Below are 26,398 nucleotides of genomic sequence, written 5' to 3'. Positions count from 1 at the left end.
TTTGGCACGGGGCCAAGGCTTCACCACTGGACTTTCTTGACAGGGAGCATAGCTAGTGCCTAAAGTGTATTTGTTCATGGAGACTGGAGATCCTTTTTCTTGGTTTATTTTGGTTTTGTATTTTTTTTTTATCTATATACTGGAATGACTTTTTTCTGGTTGGATTGGAGAGGGAGGGGAGCATGATAGTTGTTTTTTTTTTGGGGGGGGGGGGCGGGGTTGTGTTGCTTATTTTTCTGTCTCTAATTTTTCTTCAGCTCAAAATGGCTGATACACCAGAAAGCCCGATTTGCATGATTGAGCCAGGGAAGTGATGGCAGACAATGACGTGACTGCGAGAGTTTAGACCATTCTACACAGGAATGGCAGTGATCTCTGTGCTGTTTAACCGACCTGTGGTACATTTGGGATTGCATTCCCCACAGAGAGCTGGAGTTGCCTGCATCATCCATTATTTTCCTCTAATACTGCTCACTGCCCCTGATGAAAACAGTAGAGAAGTGGAATGCATTAATATACTGTATTTTCTGACTGTATACTGCTTGAGTGAGACTGTTCCCTTTTTATTTATCCATTCAGCAAAACATGTTCACATTGGTTACTGAGTCTTATGAAAACAGTTTTGAATATCTTATTCTGATGACCTATGCTGGAAGGCTGGACTACAACTGAGCATGATACGTATTTTATGACTTTGGCATTTAAAGGTAAAGTTGTTTTTTCTCTCTCAAGTTTTTCACATATAATTTGCACATTTTTTTTAACCCTAAGGATAGCCTTTTTTTGTTTTTGCCTGCAGTCCAACATCTTTCTTGAGTGATTACTGTTGTTGGCAGGCTGTGTAAGGTTTTCCCTTTTGTTAAAACAATTTTGTGTTCCACTGTCCTTCTGGGCTTTTTACATTTGTATATTCACTGGGGAAATCTTTTGTTTTGGTTTTGCCTTTGTATGGTGACATTTTCAAAAACAGCAGAAGACCAACATATGGAACTTCTTCAGTATGGTATTCCTTGCCATTTCATGCCCCCTTTTAAGAGCATTTGTGCCAAGATAAACAGATACACATCATCAAGAAACTTCTATGTTCGATACTGGAAACTAAAATTCTAATCAGCACAGAATATGTATTAAGGATTTCAATGGTTCAATACTTTAGCTTGGAGTTCACACAGAAATACAGGATGATGGCAGGTAAAGCCTGCAAGCACCACCTAATCTGCCCCTTCCCTCTTCAGTAACGTAGAGCCTTACATCTAGCTCTCAACTAAAGATCCACTATGCTTATGTCAGTTTTTCGTCAATTTGCATACAGTTTTGCCTCAGTCACCTCCCTTGGAAAGCTGTTCAATATATCCACCATATATTTTGTGAAGAAATCTTTTTCTTATTTTGACCCTCATTCCAGTTCCCCTTGGAGCCTTATGTTGTAACCCAGAACTATCTTTCCAATATAAAATGCTGAAGAAGCTCCAGGCAGAACTTCCGTTTCACAATTTGCTGCCCTTAAAAACAAAACAAAACATGCAGAGCTTTCATATTTTGTTAGCTATAGCTTCTGGGGTAGATTTTATAAATTTACGTGCGCATGAACAAAAGTACGCTGGATTTTATAACATACGCGCGTAGCCGCGCGTATGTTATAAAATCTGGGGGTCGGCGCGCGCGCAAGGGGGTGCACATTTGTGCAACCTGCGTGCACCGAGCCCGGCGCGCACTGCCCGTTCCCTCCGAGGCTGCTCCAAAATCGGAGCGGCCTCGGAGGGAACACTCTTTCCATCTCCCCTCACCTTCCCCTCCCTTCCCCTACCTAACCCACCCCCCCGGCCCTATCTAAAACCCCCCCTACCTTTGTTGGCAGATTTACGCCTGCCGAAAGCAGGTGTAAATCTGCGCGCGCCAGCAGGCTGCTGGCGCGCCATCACCCAACCCAGGGGCTGGTCTGGAGGCCTCGACCACCCCCCGGGCCGGCGCCATGCCCCCAGTCCCGCCCCGAACCGCCCCCTGACCCCCGGACATGCCCCTGGGCCGGCGCCATGCCCCCGGTCCCGCCCAGAACCGCCCCCTGACCCCCCGGACACGTCCCTCCCACGAAGCCTCGGGACTTACGCGTGTCCCAGGGCTATGCGCGCGCCGGTGACCTATGCAAAATAGGTGTGCCGGCGCGCAAGTGCCCTGCGCGCGTAAATCCGGCCGGATTTAAGCTCGCAGGGCTTTTAAAATCCAGCCCTCTATGACTGGATTGTTTCATTGCACTACTTCCTAATCTTTATTTAAATATCCTTGAGCAATAATTCTGAATGATGACATCTTTGGTACAGAGGAACAGCATGACTAAAAAGTCATCATCAAATAGGGTTCATTCAGATGAGTTATCCCTATACCAGCCAGGTGCCTATCTCCTCTTTTTCCACTCAAATCTGGAAAGGAGACAACATTTTTTACTTGCCCTCAGCAGCTGAGTCATGCTGGGAGGATGTGACTCCTCCACATTCTGCCTCTCAGGGTCGCTGCTAGTTACACCACATAAAGCAGGCTCTTTCTGCACATCCTCCATGCGATAAACAATGTGCTCGAAACCAGAAGAAGACTCTAAGGGTTCAATTCCATAACTGGTGTTCTCCAAATGCAGCAGCCCCCTGAAAATCATAAGAACATAAGATATGCATTACTGGGTCAGACCAAGGGTTCATCAAGCCAAGTATCCTGTTTCCAACAGTGGCCAATCCAAGACACATGTACCTGGCAAGTACCCAAACTTTAAATAAATCACACGCTACTATTGCTTATTAATGAATAGCAGTTTATGGATTTTTCCTCTAGGAACTTATCCAAACCTTTTTCAAACCCAGTTACTCTAACTGCCGTAACGGCATCCTCTGGCAATGAATTCCAGAGCTTAACTGTGCGCCGAGTGAAAAATAATTTTCTTCAATTTGTTTTAAATGAGCTACTTGCTAACTTCATGGAGTGCCCTCTAGTCCTTCTATTATCTGAGAGAGTAAATAACTGATTTACATTAACTTGTTCAAGTCCTTTCATGATGTTGTAGACCTCTATCATATCCCCCCTCAGGTGTCTCTTCTCCAAACTGAACAGCCCTAACTTCTTTAGCCTTCCCTCATAGGGCAGCCATTCCATGCCTCTTATTTTGGTCGCCCTTCTCTGCATGTCCTCCAGTGCAACCATATTTTTTTTGAGATGCGGTGACAAGATGCCTCACCATGGAGCGATATAGAGGCATTATGACATCCATCATTTTAATTGCCATTCCATTCCTAATAATTCCTAACATTGTTTGCTTTTTTGATTGTTACAGCACACTGAGCCGATGATTTCAATATATTATCCACTATGACGCCTAGATCTCTTTCCTGGGTGGTAACTAAGATAGAGCCTAACAATGTGTAAATACAGCAAGGGTTATTTTTCCCTATATGCATCACTTTGCACTCGTCCATATTAAATTTCATCTGCCATTTGGAAGCCCAGTCTTCCAGTCTCACAAGATTCTCTTGCAATTCATCACAATCCGCTTGAGATTTAACTACTCTGCATAATTTTCTATCATCGGCAAATCTGATCACCTTACTTGTCGAACCCCTTTCCAGATCTACCATATAAATGGGCTTGGACCGACGTGCTCTTGCGCATGCGCAGTAGAGCTACTCTCTACTGCGCATTTGCGGCACGTCGGTCAGAAGGCAGCAACATGGTGCTGGGAAGAAATGGAGCAGCGGAGGGCTACTTGGAAGCAGCGGGGAGGAGCAGCGGCGACGGCGGCAGCACAGAAGGTCTCCAGGGGGTGTCTCTCTCGCGCAGGGAGAAGCAGCGGCGGCAGCACAGACACAGAAATGGGAGGTCTCCAGGAGTCTCTCTCTCACGTGCGCCTCATCACCGAGCATTGGGCGGGCCAGCAACGAGCCAGGTGGTGAGGCGCGCGTTCTGGATAAGAGAAAATGGAGGAGGGCTGAGGGAGAGGGATGGGGTTGTGGAGGAGGTGGGAGGGGAAGGAAGAGGATGTGAGAAAGTGGAAAGGGTAAAGTTGTGGAGTACAGAAAAAGGGAGTGGAGGAGGGTTGAGGGAGAGGGAAGGGGTTGAGGAGGTGGGAAGGAAAGGGAAGATGAGAAGGGATGGAAGGAAGAGGATGTGAGTAAGTGGGAAGGGTAAAGTGGAGTAGAGAAAAAGAGGGAGTGGAGGAGGGCTGAGGGAGAGGGGAGAAGGGGAAGGAAAGGGAAGGTGAGAGGGGAAGGGAAGAGGATATGACTGAACAAGTGGGAAGGGTAAGAAGTTCTGGAGAAGAAAAAAAGAGTGGAGGAGGGCTGGGAGAGGGAAGGGGTTGTAGATGAGGTGAAAGGGGAAGGAAAGGAAAGATGAGAGGGGATGGAAGGAAAAGGGAAGCTGTGGAGAGCAGAGCGGCTCTAACCGTGCCGGTCTGACCAATGGAATCTCGCCCGTTTTAACGGGCTTAATGGCTAGTTTATAAATATATTAATAAGCACCAGTCCAAGTATAGATCCCTGAGGCACTCCACTGTTTACCCTTTTCCATTGAGAAAACAGACCATTTAATCCTACTCTCTGTTTCCTGTGTTTTAACCAGCTTGCAATCCACAAAAGGACATCACCTCCTATTGCATGTCATCACAGATGTCTTTTTAAGAAGGGTCAGGAGCATGAACTACATTTCATTCAAATGCTCAGTAATGTAGGAATCCTTGAAATTTTGCAGTTATAAGAGAATATTGTATGAATCAGATTTTCTTAAGCAGAATATTGTATGAGTCAGATTTTCTTAAGCAGCTCTATCAATTGGGGATGTGCATTCATTTTAGACGAAATAGACAGGAAACAAAATTGTCTATTTCGTCTTGTTTCGGGAGTACCCGAAATGAAAAAAAAAAGACAAAATTTCATATAATTAGTATTTTGAGTTAGTGCACACTAATGGGATTTAGTGCACATTAAGTCCGAAATTAGGAAACATGAAAAAACACCTCTGAACCATTTAAAAAACAAAATTAAGCACAAAAAAACCCAAAACAAAAACGACACAAAAAAAATCAGTGCACATCCCTATCAATCACCTTTTACCTACTGTGATGCAAAAAAATATTCTTTCAGAACTTATCTTTCACTCCTTTATTCAGTATTTTAATTTTTTTTTTTTTTGCTAAATAGAAGCTGATAGTGGCAAAGTAATATAAATCTTTAACAGGTCAATACAGTAAAGTGCGGCCGCGGTTACCCCACTCCTAACCCGCTTTCTACTCACTTTCCGGCCGCATTAGCCCTTCCTGCGATACACAACCCCCTTTAACCGATTCTTACCGCCTCTTTAAATCACCGGGTAACCCCTTCCGCCCGCGGCATGTATATTAGATGTAAACGATCGAATTAGCTATTCCCTCCCATACAGTAACACGTGCCCCGACTATCGTTTTTTTACCCTGCCGTTTTGCCGCGCGTTTAACCTGCTAACTTACCGCCTACCCTTACCCCTGCGTTAGAGGCAGGGGTAAGGGTAGGTGGCAAACTTACCCCAGCCCCCGCTCACCTGCCCTGGCCGCGTCAATGGGTGCTGGTCTCCGGGGCAGCCCCAGACCTCTCCCCCCTCCTCCCGAAGCAACGAAAGCGGAAAAAATCTAAAAAATCCAAAAAGCCAAAAAAAAAGTAGCAACGAAGTGGACGGTTCTCTTACGCTCGGGATTGCCAGTCCTCTCTCCCCTCCTCCCGAAGCAAGGCGCGTAAAGCAGCCTTGCTTCGGGAGGAGGGGAGAGAGGACTGGCAGTGTAAAGCAACGACTTACTTTTTTCGCAGCCCTCCTCCAGAGACGGACATCGGCAGAGAGATCGCGGCTCCCCTGCCTCCCGGAGGCGAAGATGGATGCCTACACGGGCGAAAGCGGCCCCTGTGCGTGCAATTGGGCCGCTCAAGGCGTGACGTCACGACGTTTGGCGTCACGACATGTGATGTCACGCCTTGAGCCGCCCAATTGCACATACAGGGGCCGCTTTCGCCCGTGCAGGCATCCATCTTCACCGAGAGGCAGGGGAGCCGCGGTCCGTCTCTGCCGATGTCCGTCTCCGGAGGAGGGCTGCGAAAAAAGTAAGTCGTTGCTTTACACTGCCAGTCCTCTCTCCCCTCCTCCCGAAGCAAGGCTGCTTTTCGCGCCTTGCTTCGGGAGGAGGGGAGAGAGGACTGGCAATCTTGAGCGTAGGAGAACTGTCCATTTCCTGGTACCTGTCATTTCAAATGTCATTTGAAATGACAGATGCCAGCGTGTCCGTGAAGCGTTAGGCCAGCGCACCCAGGATACTGTATAGCGCTCTATACAGTAAAATGGGTTGCACGGGCCTAACGCTTCACGGACGCGGCTTGCATTTGCAAGCAATTTAAATATAGTATCAAGCGGTAGGTGAGCCGGACTGTGCGTGCGGCAACCGCGGATGCACCCGGCACTAACGCAGCTCTTCCAACCGCTCCTTACTGTATCGGCCTGTAAGTGATTCCGGTAGAAGCAGTTAATTTTACTTTATTGAGAGAGAAGTTTTTCCCTCCATTCAATTTTTTTCTCCGTGGACAAGCATAAACAGTCATACAATATAGGTGATATCATCTGATGGCACCAAGTTCGGTCATTTTCTCTCAAAGCCCATTTTTGACAAATAAGCGTATACGGCTTTCCCACACTAGCAACCCCACATGCAAGTCTTCTCGGTCTATTTTCGTCCACTCAGCAAAAGTTGGAAATGTATTTCCTGCTCGGTGTCACCGCAAATCTTCCAAATGTCTTCAGATAAAAAAAAAGGAAAATAGTCCATACAAAAATGTAAACAGTGTGAACATAAAATGTCCATACTGGATTTACATTCTCTTTGCCTAGAATGTCTCAGACTGCATCACAATTCCACTAAATGTGGCCTCTGTGGGCGAATGCCCGCAAGGGCACCTATTTACTGCTAATTCCAGCTTAAATATGAGCTCCCAATATCATCAAAGCAAGGTAAATCAGAAACCAAATTAAAACCAGCTCTGATTTGAAAGAGCAGGGAATCAACGGAGGTAAGAGAACTTGCACCAAAGCAGAGACACCTAGACAAGCCTATATCCAAGAGGCACAACACCAATCTGTCAAATCAGAGCCTAAAATCATCCATGCCAATAAAGTATAGTACAGACCCATCAGCGTTGAAATATCAAAGCCATGAGACCTCTGTGTTGAAAAAAACAAAGTGCAGAACAGTCAGCTCAGAAACATCGGTGCAAGAATCAGTTCCAGCGCCAGAATATCGGCACCAACAAACACTGGTGCAGGAGAAAAGCAACAGAGAGCACTCAGAGCCGAACATGCTTACACCTCTCAAAATTCATCTTCATCCTCTGATCCCATAGAAATGGGAAGAAAGTATACACAGAAGAGAAAACAAAATCTTTAGTGGTTTGTCTTTACCTCCTACACTGGAGCCTCAGAAACAAATAAAACTGATACTCTAGGCATCCTACCACAAGTCAAGAAATGTCATGCCTTTGTACAGAAACTATGGGCGGATTTCGTAAACACATGAAGGAAATGCCTCAACAACAGGAGACTGCAACTTATCTATTTTGAGAAAATAAAAAGGAGAACATAACAGAAGAAAGATAAATCATAAACAGCTTCATTTATTCAGACTATATCTGACAATTCATGAGGTTCATATTATTCGGTATTAATACAATCAGATGTGCTAGTGCCAGATCCCTATCAGATTCTACATCAGAATACCCGCATACCCAAAGTTTCTTCAGAAAATGTCTGAAGAGATACCATTTAGCTTAAAAGAAAACGCAGATGAATTAGACAAATTATAAGAGGTCCTCAGATTCATACAACGCACTACCAATGCATGATGCACTAATGAAGATCCAAACAGACTATGGAAAACACTATACAAAGGATCCTCTATAGCAAAAATCATTAGTGTAAAATACAGAATATAAACTAATCCATGACATGAATGAGTGCAACTCCCTCATGACAATCACTGTGGAGTCCACAATGAAAAAGGCTAAGAAGATAAAAACGTTTTTAAAATTCACCGCAAGCAAAAAATCCAAGGATTCTCAATATGAATGGAAAAAAAAGTATACCAGGGTACGACTTTACAAGCAGAACTGGTATGTATTAGATATGAATGATTCAGTACCTTTATACAACACTGAGAAATACAAGAAAAATAAAGCATGCCAAATGAAGATAAACAAACCTTCAATTAGATCATGGCAAAAACAAAGGTTTCAGCAAAATATATGACGCGGTCTATTTATTAATGTTTCGATACCGCAACAAGGGTACTTGCAGCTGCCACAGAAGCAAAATGATTGGCATGGCTAAGGGTATCAGGCCTCAGAGATTATGACCATGACAAACTGGCAGATACACCTTGTGCAGGAGACAGTTTATTTGGGGATAAGATGAAAGAGAAAGGACACTAAGGAAATCTACTACAAAAGCATTTAACTTTCAAAGGGGAGACTATGATAATATAAAGAAAATGGTTAGGGAAAAACTAAAAGGAGCAAATGCAAAGGTTAAGAGCTTACAACAGACATGGATGTTTAAAAATACCATCTTGTATTTTGGGGTACAAGATGCCAAATGTTGAAAACTCTGCGCCTTGATTGATGTTAGAATCATTGGAAATATATTTTCTCTGGTTCAATAAAAAACAATCATTTCTATTTCTTTAATATTTAATTTGGTCATAGTATGATCAGGTTTGACTTAATGACTGGGAGGACATTAAGTACATCACAATTCTAGCATTAAGCGTTCAAAAAGGAGACATTGATAAAATGAGGACATTAGAAAGAAAACTGAAAGGTGCAGTTACAAAGGTTAAGAGTTTGCATCAGGTGTGGACACTGTCTAAAAATACTATCTTCAAAGCCCAGTACAGATGTATTCCATACATTGAAAAAAGTAGAAGAACTTCTTTCAAAAATTGGAAAAAGGAGCCCTCTGAAGAAAATAGAAAAAGCATAAGCATTGGCAAGTCAGATGTAAAACATTGATAAGGCGGGCTAAAAAAGAATTTGAAAAGAAGCTAACCGTAGAGGCAAAAAATCATAATAAAAACTTTTTAAAATATTTTTAAAGCAGGAAGCCTGTGAGGGAGTCAGTTAGACTGTTAGATGATCAAAAGAAATAAGGCCATAGCGGAAAGACTGAATTAATTTTTTGCGTCAGTGTTTACTGAACAGAACTGGCACCAGTAGCCCCTGTGACATAGTAAGGGCAAAGGCTATCGGCGCCATTTTGAATACTGGCAGCAGACGGTCCGAGTGCAGGAGGTCGCTCCCGGACCCCCGCTGGACTTTTGGCAAGTCTTGTGGGGGTCAGGAGGGTCCCCCAAGACTTGCCAAAAGCCCCTGGTGGTCCGGGAGCGATCTCCTGCACTCGGGCCATCGGCTGCCAGTAATCAAAATGGCGCCGATAGCCTTTGCCCTTACTATGTCACAGGGGCTACCGGTGCCATTGGTCAGCCCCTGTCACATGGTAGGAGTACAAGATGGTGCAGGCCATCCAGTGCTCCTACCATGTGACAGGGTCCGGCCAATGGCACGGATACCCTGTCACATGGTAAGGGCAAAGGGCCATCGGCGCCATTTTGATTAGTGGCAGCCGACGGCCCAGGAGATCGCTCCAGGGACCCCCACTGGACCACCAGGTACCTGTAAAAAGTTTTTTGGGGGGTTGGGAGGGTGGGTTTTTTGTTTATCGGCTCGGGCACAGCCGATAAACAAAACCGCGATCGGGCCCGATGAAAAAAACAAACCACATGTGAATCGGAACCGGAATCCGAACCGATTCCAGTTCCGATTCACATCTCTACAAATCATTAACAGACCTACACACAAAGCAGGACACACTTTGGACTTAATCTTCATAAATGAAAGTCTCACCCCCTCCGCCACTACAACATGCTCTCCAATCCCTTGGTCTAATCACAGGTTGATCACCACAATCTTGAAATCCAACCAACCCACCTCCCAACCACTACAAAAAACCACGGTCCAATTCAGGAAACTGTGCAACCCGGACATCCTCAGCTCACACCTTTCAAAGGAACTAGACCATCTGGACCTTTCGGATGCAGACTCGGCCTTCTCCTCATGGTTCAAGATCACCGAAAAAGTAGCTGACCTAACTTGCCCTTTAACCACTCAAGTGGTTCGCACTAACACAGATAACAGGAAACCTTGGTACACCCTAGAACTAAAAACCCTCAAGCAAGAACTAAGATGCAGTGAACACATCTGGCGCAAAAATCCTTCATCAACGAACCATGAAGCGTATAAATCTCTCATGCACCGCTACAGGATCTCCATCCTCCGAACTAAGAGGGATTTCTTCTCAAGGAAAATCCACCACTTCATTTTCGACTCGAAAGCTTTATTCTCATACGTCGCTACCCTCACCACTCCTTCTCCCCACAACTATTCCGGACGATCAAGCGGCTAGCAAAGCTTCAGAGCTCGCCTCATACTTCAAGAAAAAAATCACCAATCTGTTATCACCGTTAATTGCCAATAAGGGTCAGCCTCCTCCCCCCCTTTACTCTGCCTCTCTACAACATTCCACAAGCCTGGAAGCCTTCGAACCTACCTCCTCCTTAGAGATAGAAACCATACTAAAGAAGCTCAAACCTGCATCGCACTCCACGGATGCGATCCCTTCAAATCTACTCATCTCCAACCCTGAAGCCATCGCCAAGTCTATTGCAGAAATCATCAATTGTTCCTTAACACATGGCCTAGTTCCAGACCCCCTGAAACTTGCCATTCTCAAACCGCTACTGAAAAAACCTAATTTGTCTCCTGACGACCCGGCCAACTTCCACCCTATAGCTAACCTTCCATTCATCTCTAAAATCTTGGAAAAAATAGTCAATAAGCAACTTTCGGAATATCTGGACGAAAACAAAATCTTAGCCCCATCTCAGTTCGGCTTCCGTAAATCTCTAAAACACAGAAGCCCTCTTAATTTCTCTAACAGACACCATACTTATGAACCTTGACAACAAACAACCTTGTCTTCTCATTCTCCTCGACTTATCAGCCACCTTCGACACTGTAAACCACTCAATTCTTGTGGATCGGCTAGCTGACATCGGCATCAAAGGCACTGCACTCAAGTGGTTCAAGTCTTTCCTCCAAAACAGATTCTTCAAAGTCAAAATCAACAACAAAGAATCACAACCCGTCAGCTCAACCCTGGGAGTCCCGCAAGGCTCCTCCCTATCCCCTACCCTTTTCAACATTTACCTTCTCCCACTCTGCCAGCTCCTCTCCAACCTTAAGCTAACTCACTGTATATACGCCGATGATGTGCAAATACTCATCCCGATTACTGGCTCTCTACACAAAACCCTCTGCTTCTGGAACAACTGCCTTCAATCTATTAACCACCTTCTCACAAGCCTCAACTTAATCCTCAATACCAACAAGTCTGAACTCCTCCTAGTCTCCCAGGATGTCAATTATGTAGTTTCCAACAATCTTCCCACCGTTCAACCATCCCTCTCCTCCCAAATAAGAAACCTCGGAGTCACCATGGACAATCAACTGAACCTAAAAAAATTCATCAATAATACCACAAAGGATTGCTTTTTTAAATTACAAACCTTAAAACGGCTGAGACTGCTCCTCCACTTCCAAGACTACCGTACAGTTTTCCAATAAATCATTTTTTCAAAAATTGACTACTGCAACTCGCTTCTGCTCGGTCTCCCAGCAAACACTATCAAACCCCTACAGATGTTGCAGAACGCCACAGCCAGGATTCTGACTAAGATCAACAAAAGAGATCATATCACTCCCATCCAGCAGAACCTGAATTGGCTCCCAATCAAATTTAGAATTATGTACAAAGTCCTAATGATCCTACACAAAGCCATTCACAATCTCACTCCTCTGGTTCTTAATATCCCACTTCGTCTCCACTTACCCTCCAGACCAGTGAGATCTGCCTACAGAGACATTCTCTATGCCCCCCCCCCCTGCCAAAACCACTCTAAGGAAACGAGCTCTTTCCACAGCTGGCCCTCCGCAATGGAACGCCCTCCCACCAGAGCTCCAGCTAGAACGATGCCCGATTACCTTTAAAAAAAAGGACTCAAAACCTGGCTATTTGAACAAGCCTTTCCTTAATCTCAGAAGATCTCTCCAGTACTCTACCTCTGCTAGTAGTGGACTAGCTCGCCGTTTAACCTTCCATGTCAGAGGATCAATCCAAGTTATTTTCCCTTTTAACTTGACGCTGTGTTTAATCTCTTAGTAATATGACTCTGTGTCCCTTTTAATCTCCTGCTCTCTGGAAGAGCCTATTATTTATTGGTTCTGTTGATCCCAGTTATTTTCCCTTGTTTGATGTAATGCATGCTTACATGCTTGTTCTCGTTTTACTGTAAACTGAAGTGATATCTAATTTTTTACATGAATATCGGTATATAAAAGTGCCAAATAAATAAATATAAATAAATAATATAAATACAGCCCATTTGACCTTGGTGCGTGAGAGAATCATCTCCATTGTAGGACCCAGTCTTTGGAACACCATGCCTGCAGAATTAAGACTCAAAACAGAGTTTAAAAAATTTAAAAAAAAGATTTAAAGACCTGGCTCTTTGAGCGAGCCTATTCAGACAATCTTGAAATAGGTCATTGATATCAAGAACCCTGAAAGGTTGTCACTCTGTAATGTTTTTCCTTTTAAGCAACTGTATCCTCCCTAGCTTAATAATGTATATTTTATAAACATTGTATACCCCATGTTTTATGTTACTGCCTGTAAACTGTTGTGATGTATATTCGAATGACTGTATACAGAATCTTTTAAATAAATAAATAAATAATATGTTAAATAAAAAAAAAATACAATTGAAAAGAAAAAAAAAAAACAATCCTTAAACAAACCTCTAACACAAAGATATCTACATGAAGGCAAAGATCTCAATGATTCTGTGGAAACAGTTTCAAATATCCTAATTGTGTCTTGTTTTCAAGGTAATGTTTCCATGTGGGTTTACTGGTGTAGCTTTTAGTGGCACTAAAAGTGTTTTTTTTGTGAAGAGCTGTATCTTGCAGTTTGAGGAACCTACTGTTTGAAGAGCTGTACCTCACGGTTAAGTACTACAACAGGAAGTACTCATATGCATGTAGTAATTCAATATATATCTAGTGGGTTTAAGTTTCCATAAGTGTTCACATTCTCTTTTGGATATTTTTCACGGACACTTTAATTTGATTCATTCATTCATTCATTCTCTCTCTCTCTCTCTATATATATATATACTATACATACATACATACATATATATATATAAAACATTTATATATGAGGATAAATTAACATAACCTTCTTTTCCAAAATTATTTTATTTATCAAATGAACTTCACATTCACATTATTAAAAGCACATCATACTATGTCCCTAGCTCATAATATCCAACTTTCAAATTTTAATCCTGTCACCAAATTTTACTAAAACCTTCCCAAAAAGATTGCTTTTACCCCACTATTCAACAAAAGTGTCCATGTTCTCCCATCCTGCTGTATCTTCGAAGGAAAAACACCTTCCTCTTTATATAAGAACCTCTTTATACAAGAACCACACATTCACAGCTGTGTCCTAGAGTTTTCATGGGTGAACTCCCCACTGTATCCTAATCTTCAAAGGTTAACACCCCAACACAGAGGCCTCAATGTTTCACCGTCCGTTTGGCTTCGTCAGGGGGAAACTGAACTCACTCGCAGCTTTAAAATAGAAAACATACCACATTATATTAATTCCTATTATATATTCATCCCCATATCCACATATTATCCTCTTATTTAAAACATTTTATAAGAACTTACATAATAAAATTCTTCACGGATACAAAATTACTCACACATTCTGGAGATTCCTATATATTTTGTCCTACGTTCTCAAATAGTAGATCTCTGCATCAACAGATTCAAAAACATTTTTATAAAATTATTCTGAAATACCATTTACAACACCTATTTCCATTTCAAAAAAGAAAGAGAATCCATTACACAGAACTTACCAGATCTTTTTAAATTTCCATTCTCATCACATTATTCTTTCTAAACGTGGTCACCGTGCCATTCCAGGCTGCTCTAGATTTCAACTCGAGGTTTCATAATGCCACAGCTGCGAACTAGACTATATCCACCCCTAATTCCATACGGGTACCTAGCTTCTCTCAATCACTACTCAGACCACACCCTCCCCATCCAGGTACTTTAGAATACCACGGACCTTTGAAAAACCTTAATGGAACCACTCATACTCATTTTAATTCACTTCTCACAAATCTCAGAGAAAGGAATAGTCATTGCTTTCTCCAATTTTCTCTGTCAAGTCAAGCACAAAAACCCCATCCTCTCTTATCTTAATGCCCAAGTCCCCTTCTCCAACCCAGTCATTCTCATATATGATATTTACCTTGCCCCTCAAAGACTCTTCTTTTCAAATACACCCCTTAATTTACCTAGACTCCACAAACTCACATTCACATTCACCCATCATACCCAAGAATCTCTATTTCTCACCCCTTTCTATCTGTCCCTAGAATAATGCATCCCATTTGATTGCAGCATTTAAGCCATAGGAGTTACCGTCCCCCACCAGTAAATAAACTTCTGCTCTACTTGACGAAGTCTTAAAGAAATATCCCCCCCCTCTAGGTAGTTGAATCTGCTGAATGACAAAAAACTGCAAATCATCTACCGTGTGATTACATAAAAGCCAATACTTTACCTGGGGAGATTTTAAGTGTTTGGTCCTATGCAGCTTTTATGTTGGATAATTCTGCTTTTGATTGCTAATTTCGTTTGCCCAATATAAATCTTTTGACAGGGACACAGAACTGCATACACTACACACCTGGGTAGTCTCACAGGTATAATGATCTTTCAAGTAGTACTTTATAGCTGCATGTTGGAAAACCTTAAGCTGTAGTACATTTTTACACACCTCACAGTGGCCACATCTAAATTGCCCCGGATCCTACGCATTATTTGTCTTTATCCATGGCATCATTACCATTAGTTTGTCTCGCAAATTTTTTCCCCTCATCTTAGCAAAAATAGGGAAAGCTTCAAACCCTTTATGTACCTGCAAAACATACCAATCATCTCTTATTATCCTTTGAATTTGATCTGATAAATTTGGAAAAGGGCAATGTGCATATCAAACACTGAGTGTTCCGACGACCTTGCTTATTTAGCAACAGGTCACGGTTGGCAAAAAGGCCCCTTTTGTACGCACAACCTTACATGGATACCCTTGCTCTAAAAATGTATTTTCCATCTGTTTCGCTCTTAACAGATATTCCTGTTTCATACCACATAAACATCTTAAACGTAGGAACTGTTCTACAGGTATATTATTCCGAAGACTTACAGGGTGATAGCTTTGATAGTGCAACAGACTATTCCTGTCAGTTATCTTAGTATGGATAGTGGTAAATAACTTATTCTCACATTTCATAATTGTCATGTCTAGAAACGTAATCTGTTGCTGGTCAAATTCAAAGGAAAACTTCAAATGATCATTCTGCACATTTAACCATGCCATGAAACCCTGCAAGGCCTCAACCATGCCTCTCCAAACAAAAAATACATCATCAATAAAGCGGGTCCACAGTAAGATATTCTCCCAAAATTCTGAGCAGTAAACGTATACCTCCTCAAATTCCGCCACATAAATGCATGCCAATGATGGGGCCATCGTGTCCCCCATTGCTGTCCCCTGTATTTGCTAGTAAAATGAATTATCAAAGCAGAAAAAATTCTTTCAAAGCAATAGCTGCTATATCCACAATGAAATCCACAAACCCCTGAGAGAAATCATACCATTCCATCAACACTTTCCTAATGCTTCTCAAGGACTAGTCCTGGGGGATGTTGGTATAGGGAGCAGTAATGTCTGCTGTAACCAGTAGACATAGCTCTCCTTTCTAAAGAGAATGATTCAATTATCTTAATGAAGTGCGTGGAGTCCCGAATGTAAGACCGGGCCAAAGGTACCTTGGATCTCAAAAATGAATCTACATACTGGGATAATGGTTCCAGTATGGACTTAATCCCAGACACAATCGGTCTTCCCGGTGGATTCCCTAAGGACTTGTGTATTTTGGGCAATATGTAGAAAACTGGCACATGGGGATACGGTTCCAGCAAGAAATTGTATTCAGAGCCAGTAATGAATTTACAACGTTTCCCCTCCTGTAACAACTATTGTATCTGAATTCTCAATTCCCATGTGGGGTCACTCTCCAAAAGTTTATAAAAATTCCTATCTGCTAATTGTTGTCTATCCTCAGCATAATATTCCTCGATGTTCATAATAAAAATTACCCCTCCCTTATCTGCAGGGTGAATAATTATTGCCGGATCCTGCTTTAATATTTCACAAGCTCGCCTTTCTGCCAAATATAAATTATCAAAACAAATTGTTGATTGTTCTTCCATTTTATCTATTGATCTTATTACTAATTGCTCAAAGGTCATAAATATTGGATCTGGGGGACCTGGAAGTACCCACCTCAACCTCCGCTGAAGCTTCACATTATTTGCCAATACTTCAGGTCCTGCAAAGTGTTTTATTTTCAACAACCGAATAAACTTTAGTAGAGCTACCCGAGTGGAGAAGGAATCATACCTAACCGAGGGTACAAAAGACAACCCCTTGAAATCTAGAGCAGCCTGGAATGGAGCAGTGACCACGTTTAGAAAGAATAATGTGATGAAAATGGAAATTTAAAAAGATCTGGTAAGTCCTGAGCAATGGGTTCTCTTTCTTTTTTGATATGGAAATAGGTGTTGTAAACGGTGTTTCAGAATAATTTTGTAAAAATGTTTTTTAATCTGTTGATGCAGAGATCTACTATTTGAGAACGTAGGACAAAATATATAGGAATCTCCAGAACGTGATAGTGAGTAATTTTGTACCCATGAAGAATTTTATGGATGTAAGTTCTTGTAAAATGTTTTAAATAAGAGGATAATATGTGGATATGGGGATGAATATATAATAGGATTTAAGATAATGTGGTATGTTTTCTATTTTAAAGCTGCGAGTGAGTTCAGTTTCTCCCTGATGAAGAGAAACGGACGGTGAAACATTGAGGCCTCTGTGTTGGGGTGTTAACCTTTGAAGATTAGGATACAGCGGGGAGTTCACCCATGAAAACTCTAGGACACAGCTGTGAATGTGTGGTTCTTGTATAAAGAGTTAGGTGTTTTTCCTTCGAAGATACAGCAGGATGGGAGAACATGGACACTTTTGTTGAATAGTGGGGTAAAAGCAATCTTTTTGGGAAGGTTTTAGTAAAATTTGGTGACAGGATTAAAATTTGAAAGTTGGATATTATGTACTAGGGACATAGCATGATATGCTTTTAATAATGTGAAGTTCATTTGATAAATAAAATAATTTTGGAAAAGAAGGTTATGTTGATTTATCTTCATATATAAATGTTGTATTAACGATTTGGGAGGATTCTAGATAATTACATAAGTACTGTCTGGTGTTTGTGAAACTGTATAGGGATATATATATATATTTATGTTTTAACCATATTTATTCTGTTATAACTTGGCCTTTTATTTGTTTTTAACCTGAATATTTATGTGTGGTATTTTTATAAGCCACTTAGAAGTGTCAGTAATGTGGGTTAGGAATGTATTAAATAAATACTATTAATTAGGTCTCCAGTTTGATCCCCAAGTTGGGTCATATGATCTCTAGGTCAGCTGTGGGCTGTAGATGCTACAGAGGCAATATTCACAACCCCCTGGGGAAGGGAGTCATTGTCATTGCTTAAGGGTGATGCCTAATGGCTGGATTCAGGACCTATGATTGCAGGAAAAATCCTAGTACATGGCTTCTGGCCCAGGACTATCATTGCACTGACCAAACTAGGTATGTTGGAGGTTAGGGATGGTGGAACAAGGGGATATAAAATCAGAGGAAAATCCCTGGGTAGTTGTGAATGAAGTCTCATAGCACCAGATCCCAACCCTCATTCTGAATGAGTACAGAAGAGCAGGAGGAAACTGCCATAACAATTATGAGTAGTATGGAACAAGTTACCGGGGAATAGTTATTTACCATTTCAAGTAGAAATAGAATTAGGGGACACTCCCTGAAACTAACTGGTAGTTGAATTAAAACAAATTTAAGAAAGTAATGTTTCAATCAACAAACAATTAAGCTGTGGAATTCTTTGCCAGATGATATGGTTTGATCGAGGTTAGTAGTATAGATGTATTTGAAAAGCTTTGGACAGGTCCATCATTAGCCAGGCAGATGAAGGGATCACCACCTTCTGGGAGTAAAGAGAAAATAATGGATCTTCCCATTAGAATCTGCTGGGTACTTCCAAGTGACTGGCCATCATCGGAGACAGGATGCTGACCCTGATGGAGCATTGGTCTGACAGAACATGGTACGTCTTCTGTTCTTTAGGAGGAGCAGGAGAGACTCCATTACCTGAGTCCAAAGCAGATGCTGAGTGCTATTTGTGAATCTGGGACACCTTCCACATATCCCTGATAGTGGCAATGATCCTAAAAATGGACATGAAAAGAGACAACATTATTCCATAAAGCCCTTCTAACAACCAGCAACTAATATCATTATTGCTCTACCATAAAGAAGCCTACCCATGAATAGTTACTTCTGTTTTCCTAAAATCATCAATTTAAGGGACTGGTAAATTAGCATGAGATAATGCCTAAGATATGAAACTGTTATCATAGTGTGATCTCTTAACCACATGTTGAGTTATGCCTCTTGGAATTCTATTAGTTCTTAGACTTTTTTATTTTTAATTAAAACATGGAATGCAATGCAACATTGTACCATACTACATTGACTGGCACAGGTTTACAATCTTGGAGTAGCAGAAAAGATTTGCAAATGAAACCTGAAACGTAGCATCCTCAGTATAGGCAAATCCTGTTAACTGCCATTTGTATTTTTTTGTTACTGCATCACAGCTGCAAACAGAGTCAAGAGATTTTCATTTTCCTACTTTACCTTTTTTTTTTAAATTTAATCTTTATTAAGTTTTAATCATTTACATAAAGCATGATTACACACCTTAAACTTCAGACATGGTATTAACAAAAGTTTACCTCCAAAGAGATCTCTAATAATTTGTTTACTAAACAATTTAATTTCCAGAAATTATCCTCATTATATTTTCTAATACAATAGTTTTTCCTCTCTTTTTATACCATTGCTTGTTTCACTATGTAATGAGAGAGAACAAAACGAAACAAGGAGCAAAAGAACTTCCCAAAATTATACAATCAAGAAATAAGAGAGTAGTGGGATCATCTATATATTACCAGCTTCATCTAACGAATCAGCCCTTGCTTCACTTTTAGAATCCAAAAATATTTTTAACTGATCCGGTTCCATAAACACATATATATTATTTTCAAAAGTTAGAACGCATTTACATGGATACTTAATCATCACTTTTGCTCCTATCAGGTGAGCTCTAGGGCAGAGATTTAAGAATTTTTTCCTACGTAATTGCGTCTCTCTAACAATATCTGGATATATCCAAATCTCTTCTCCGAGATACAACTTATCTCTATTACGAAAGAAGTTTTTTAGGACCATGTCCCTTTCAGCAGAGATCTGAAATTTCACTAACAGGACTCCTCTTTTCTCTATTTGTTCCTCTTGCATTGTTTCAAGGAAACCCGTCAGATTTTCAAGAGGGGTTAGTGATTCTAGGCACTCCCCATGTCCTCCAGTGCCCTCTATCTCACTACCACCTCTCTATCAGGTCGATACTGTAAGGCCGCGTTAGAAAGAGTGCGGCAGTGCCGGGCGCACCCTCATTCCCCGCACGCACAGTTCTCTTCACATACCACTCAATACTCTATGTAAATTGCTTGCAAATGCAAGCCGCGTCTGCGAAGCGTTAGGGAAGCGTTAGGCCCGCGCAACCCATTTTACTGTATAGGTGCTTAATACAGCGCCTATACAGTATCCAGGGTGCGCTGGTACCTGTCATTTCAAATGTCATTTCAAGTGACATTTGAAATGACAGGTACCAGGAAGTGGATGGTTCCCCCCCTCCCGAAGCAAGGCGCAGGGCGAAAATTAAAACAAAAGGGAATAAAGTGTAAAAAAAAAAAAGTAAACTTACTGGCGGGAGCCGGCGGGCGCGCGTTCGATCAGGCGGCGGCGGGAGCCAGCGGGCAGGTGGGCGCCCATTCATCCAGGCGGCGGCAGGAGCCGGCGGGCAGGTGGGTGCGCGTTCGATCCAGGCGGCGGCGAGAGGGTGGGCGCGCGTTTATCCGGGAGCCGGCGGGCACGCATTCATCCAGGCGGCGGCGGGAGCCGGCGGGCGGGTGGGCGCGCGTTCGATCCAGGCGGCGGCGGGAGGGTGGGCGCGCGTTTATCTGGGAGCCGGCGGGTGGTTGGGCGAGCATTCATCCAGGCGGAGGGAGCTGGCGGCGAAAGCAGCCTCCGGCAGCCCCCGCCGGCAGTGAATGAATGCACGCCTGTGCAACCCGTGCGATTTCGGTGCTCAAGGTGTGAAGTCACGACGCTTGACGTCACGGCATGCAACATCGGCGTTGGCTAATGCACTGCCTTGAGCGCCGAAATCGCACGGGTCGCACAGGCGTGCATTCATTCACTGCCAGCGGGGGCTGCCGGAGGCTGCTTTCGCCGCCGGCTCCCTCCGCCTGGATGAATGCACGCCCACCCGCCCGCCGGCTCCCAGATAAACGCGCGCCCACCCTCCCGCCGCCGCCTGGATCGAACGCGCGCCCACCCGCCCGCCGGCTCCCGCCGCCTGGATGAATGCGCGCCCACCCGCCCGCTGGCTCCCGGATAAACGCGCGCCCACCCTCCCGCCGCCTGAATCGAACGCGCGCCCGCCGGCTCCCGCCACCGCCTGGATGAACGGGCGCCCACCCGCCCGCCGCCGCCTGAACGGGCGCCCACCGCCCGCTGGCTCCCGCCGCCGCCTGGATGAACGGACGTCCGCCGGCTCCTGCCACCGCCTCGATGACCGCACGCCCGCCCGTGTGGAGATGGGGGATTCGGAAAGTGACATCTAGGTATAGGTATAGATATATATATATATATATATAGATAGATAGATAGATATATCTAACAACTTTAGCATTTTATGAGAACTGTAATTTTTTTTGTAAGCCGCTGTCAGCTCCCATACGGAACATGCGGGATGAAATAATTTTTTTAAGCAAATAACTAATGCAATCGGAGTTCCGTGCAGCATCGTTCATGCAAAAAGAAGGGCTGAATGCAGTTTGAAAGCGGGTTAGTATATATGGAGGTCGTCCATGGTGCAGGACTAACACCAGGTAGAGGGTAGGCGGTAAACTAACAGGCTAAGGACGCGGCAAAATAGCGGGTTACAAAGGAGATAATCGGAGCGCGCGTCACAGTATCGGGAGGGAATAGCTAATTCCTTCACTAAATAGCTAATTCGTTCATTTACATATGATATACATGCTGGGTGCGGAAAGGGTTATGCGTCGGTTTCAAGAAGCGCTAAGGATGCGTGAAACTGGAGACTGTATCGCAGGATCGCTTTACGCGTCCCAATTGCGCGCCCACAGCGAGTTGCAGACGGAGAATCTCCAACCGCACTTTACAGTATAGACCTGTATGAGGGTCCAAAGAGGTAATATGCCTTCAATATATTAGGCATTTCTCCACTTGAAAAGGACAACACTTCCTGAAGATATTTTTTTTTAGTTGTTCCTTAGGAGAAATTAATTTACATTTGGGGAAATTGATTATCCTCAGATAGAGAGAGAACAAAATGGCGCCTTGAAGAGAGGAAGCGCACAGACCAGCTCCTAATTTTCATGGATTAAAATTTGCTTTTTTCATTAATGCCGCATACTAAAAGGAAGGGGAAAGTGAGGGAGGGAACCTCGACCTCCCTTATGCCTACCTCCAGTTAGACAAAAATTCAGGAGTTTTTCTCTGCTGTGGGAGAAACTCCATTTTCCTACTTTACCAATCAAAATAGATAGGGTGCCCTGGCTCTTCTGTCCCCTGGCATGTGAAGCATTGTTGAGCGCTTGCATATCCACTCTTAGTTTCTGTAACTAAAAATGAACATCTGATCTTTCTCAGGAGATTTAGCCAGTCTCTCATTCTTTGGATAAGATTTTAAAATCCACCTCAGGCTATAAATCTGACAAGCTAAGACAAGAGCAGAAATATTTAGGAGTGAGTAAACGAGAAGCCAAATGACAAACTATCCAAGTCCATATTACAGTGATTCATATATTCTAAACAACTTACCTTTCACTTCCTCCTCCACCATCTGATCTGCCAATGCAAAACCTATTTCCCCAGTCTGTCTCCTTTTTTCTGCTAAATACTCAGAGGGCAAAGGAGAATCAGGCAGTGTCATACAGTACTGCAGGAAAAGGATCGGACCTTCAAACCAAGCTTAGCAGAATTTCAGCTAGTCAGAGAATTCTATGATAAACTTGCCCCCATGCATCCCCCTCCCCCCCAAATAAATTCCAAGTTGCCAACAACAGCTGTGATTCTATTTGATTATAACAAACTGATTACTCCAGTTTTGTGTTTTAGCAGTGCTGCCTTTTTACTCCTTAACCCGATCAACAGCACAAGCTCCACTCTAAAAACAGGGGAAAAAAATCGTACAAGCCAGTTTCAGTGCCATCTTCCATCCCCTCCCCCCCGCACATGAGACTACAGAAAAGTCTCTTACATAAGATGTGCCAACTTACATCTGATCAATAAAGTTTTACTCACTCAGATGAAGCACAGATTTGACAAAGTCCAAGACACTCACCTAGAAATGAACATGATACTTACTGTGCAGTAACTGAATGCATGACTGTGACATTAGATTACTAAACTACACGAGCTGGAATTAAACATGACAGCCACACATAGGAAACTGAAAGCCATCACAGAAGAAACCCACACAAAACCAGAAGATAAGGGAAACACAAAACGCACATTCCATGAAATACATCTGACCTGCATAAGCTTCCTTTGCACAGTTGCCAGGCCAGCCACCCCAGCACAACAATGACAAAGTATAGGATAAGGCACTAAGCAAACAAGCTCAGAAAGCCTTTGTTAGGGCACAATAGTAGCCAGACTGATTACTGCATTAATTATTAACTGGAGAACAATCTCAAAGTATGTTTTCAATTCTCAAGTTCCTGGCATATCCATCATTAGATCTCTAAGGGGACATTCACTAGGGTTTTTTCTCTTCCTTTCATTAGCACAGGACACAGTTCAAATTGAAGCTCATATTAGGGAATGGTGGCAGTGAACATTAACGGAATCAGTTAGATCACAACTGCTAACAGACTGAGGGTTATATGAGTGCCATGCTGCCTGTCTTTTCTAACAGCATTTTCAAACTATGCTGAGAATTGTAATGCTGCTATCCTAAAACAGCATTTCAATGCTATTGACTCAAAGTCAGCAATGTCAAAATACCATATGAAGGGTGTATAGTGATAAATAAAGCACCACAAATCTGCAAGCTGAGGAAATAAATTATTTTCTTCGATATGTAGTGTTCACAATATAAATCAGCATATGTAATAGAGAAAAACTGTACATTTTTAAACATTTTCAAATAAATAAATCTATAATTACACATTTCCACATGCTAAAACTAACTTAATATTTCTTATTTATAAGGCTAAAAGAGTAACAAAAAAAGCTCAGTCATTCAAAAACTGATTCAAACAGCATTGGCTGTTTCATAATATATAATCATCTTGAGCCAAAACACACTCTACCCATCCAAAATAATTAAAACATGAATCAAAAAGTGAATGCTAGTAAAATAACCATAAATGTGAAACTTTATCAAACCAAAAACATTTTTTTATATGTAACCAATCTTAACTGAACTTTAAAACTGTTGTCCTTAAAATATTGTATCATTGGAATTCTAAGGATCATTAGTTAAGGAATTACAATTTTTTTTGTCATCCAGTCGTTCTTGTTGAAACTAACAGATATTTTCCAATCACTTTATTGCCAAGATTAGCACTATATTTATCAATTACATCCACATGACTTAAATCAAGCAATTGAATAGCAAGCTTTTCTGTGAACTTTATATTTTCTGTATCATCTAATCATTTATGGCTTATGTGACTTTCTATATAAATATTATGTCCATCATGATATTTTTATCTTTACTTCCACTTTAAATGCAAATTAGTAGGCCGATGCAATAAGATGCATTCAGCAGAATGCAGTTTTACCCATAGTTATGCGTGCATTTTGTGCACATAAACCTTACTGCCGATGAAGCAAAGTTTTACATGCATAAAATGTGTATGTGTCTTTCAGGTCGAGGGAGCATAGCCAGTCCCGTTTTTGCAAAACAGGGATCAAGGTGCCCAGGGAAACCATCTTGAACTTTTCTTTTCTTAGAAACTTGTTCAAGGCACTTAGATCTAGGATATAATGGAGTCTCCTGTTCTCTTTGGAATCAGGAACTAAAAGTATCTGAAGTAGAATCCCCACCATCTTTGCCTGGTGGTACGGTCTTGACCGCTCTGGCTGTTAAGAGGGAGAAGAGCTCCGCTTATTGTACCTTCTGATGTGCTACTGGCACCAAGTGTGGGCATAGAGGACAATTTGGCTTGACACCCAATCGATACAATTGGTACCCTTGGCGGACGATGGACAGAACCTACTGGTTACACTGGACCACTGGTTCGCAAAGAAGCACAGCCTGCCCCTGACCAGAGGGTCCACCATCCTGGGTATGGGAATCTGGCTTACATTCCCTACAGCCCAGTCAAAACAACGACCCCAGAGTTGACTGAGGAGCTGACTGAGGTCTGGGGGGTTCTCTGCTGCCTGGGATAGCCACAGGAGCCCTGATGGTATTGACAGGAGCGAGGAAGAGGAAGATAGTACTTCCTCTGGCGAAAGAAAGACTTCCTTAGCCCTGGTCTCAATAGCCTCCTGGATGAGGACGACGGATCCGGAGTACTAGTGGAGAGTTGTTGAGGGGTCTTCATGGTGGTCCTGAAGTTGGGCCACAGCATCCCTCAACCTATCTCCAAAGAGATTCTTTCCAGTACGTGGCACATCAGTGAATCATTCCTGTATCTCTAGTTGGAGATCTGAGGCCTGCAGCCAAGCCATTCTGCAGGCACTGATTCCCACTGCAGAGACTCTCGATGCCATTTCAAAAACATCATAGGTTGCACAGACCTAGTATTTTATGCATTCCAGATACTTGTGCACCAGCGATATGAGGGTGATTTGCTACTGTTGAGACAGCTGCTCAGCCATGCACCTGCTTCCAGATGTCCCACAAGCACTCATGTAGAGCTGGTAGGCAGCGATGTGGGCGCTAAGCACAGTGCTTTGGAACTACTTCCTCCCAAGAGCATCCATCGGTCTATGGTCCTTCCCCTGGGGCACCAAGGAATGGGACCAAGAGCACTTGGCCTTCGAGAGCGGATTCAACCACCACAGACTAGTGAAGCAGCTGATGCTTATAAATCTGGCAGCCTTCTGGACTAGGTAAACCCTGTCCGCCTTCTTATTAACAGGACGCACAGTAAGGTGATGTTCCCATATCCTCCACAGCACCTCCTTTAGGGTCTTGTGCACCAGGACTGCCACGATCTCCTAAGGAGGCTCCATGAACTGTAGGAGCTCAAGCATTTTGTACCTGGCATCCTCCTCTGTCAATAGCTGAAATGGAATGGCCTCTGCCATCACCTTCACAAAACCTGTGAAGGTCAAGTCCTCAGGTGGGGACTTCCTTTGTTCATCTGGAGGAGAAGGGTCCGATGGGAGACCATCAGAGTCTTCAGAGGAGGATTTAGATGGATCATCCACTTAAGGGTCATAGGGACCCTCATCCTCACTGCATGCTACAGGGGATGGAGCCCTAGGTGCTCGACCATTGTCCAGAGGTGCAGGCAACGGTAGACTTGGATGAGGGGGGGTTACAGGCCTCGGCATCTCCTCCAACCTCGGTTGAGCTTTCTCCTCAGAGGAACCGGCAACAACCATCGTATCGATAGGGGGAAGTCTCAGAGCCCCGAGAACTGGTGCCAGCTGGGTCGGTAACATACCAATGAGCAGAATGAGCTTCTCCAGAAGCGGTACAAGGACAGGCGGCACTGGGTCCAGTGCTGTCAGTGCCACAGGAACAAAGCCCTGCAGTGCCCATTCCACTGACTTCTGGACTCAGGGCTCCAGATTCTCCTCAAACACTGCTGTTGCCAACAATGACTGGGAGGAAGGAGGGGTGGCCAGATCTTCAGACCCGCGAGGGGATGAGCAACTGGCCCCA

At 43.1% G+C, this 26,398-nt stretch overlaps 1 protein-coding gene across 3 annotated transcripts in view; it reads right to left on the bottom strand.

Moving 5' to 3' along the window:
• The window catches only part of ADAM9 (ADAM metallopeptidase domain 9), a 389,106-nt gene that overhangs the window by 223,295 nt on the left and 139,413 nt on the right, over positions 1-26,398 (bottom strand). The window contains exons 1-3 of one of the 3 annotated variants that reach the window (XM_029603958.1): positions 23,083-23,118; positions 18,547-18,623; positions 2,447-2,636 (exon numbers count right to left, since the gene is read on the bottom strand). In XM_029603958.1, the coding sequence (XP_029459818.1) occupies positions 2,447-2,636; positions 18,547-18,623; positions 23,083-23,088 (273 nt within the window). In that variant the 5' untranslated portion in view covers positions 23,089-23,118. Of the gene's footprint in view, positions 1-2,446; positions 2,637-18,546; positions 18,624-23,061; positions 23,119-26,398 lie in introns of those variants that run through there. The other 2 variants (XM_029603957.1, XM_029603956.1) reach the window with 2 other exon arrangements.

Source organism: Rhinatrema bivittatum, chromosome 5, assembly GCF_901001135.1.
Source record: "Rhinatrema bivittatum chromosome 5, aRhiBiv1.1, whole genome shotgun sequence".
Taxonomy (NCBI): domain Eukaryota; kingdom Metazoa; phylum Chordata; class Amphibia; order Gymnophiona; family Rhinatrematidae; genus Rhinatrema; species Rhinatrema bivittatum.
Note: the sequence above shows the minus strand (reverse complement) of the source record. Positions and strands in the feature narration are given on the sequence as shown.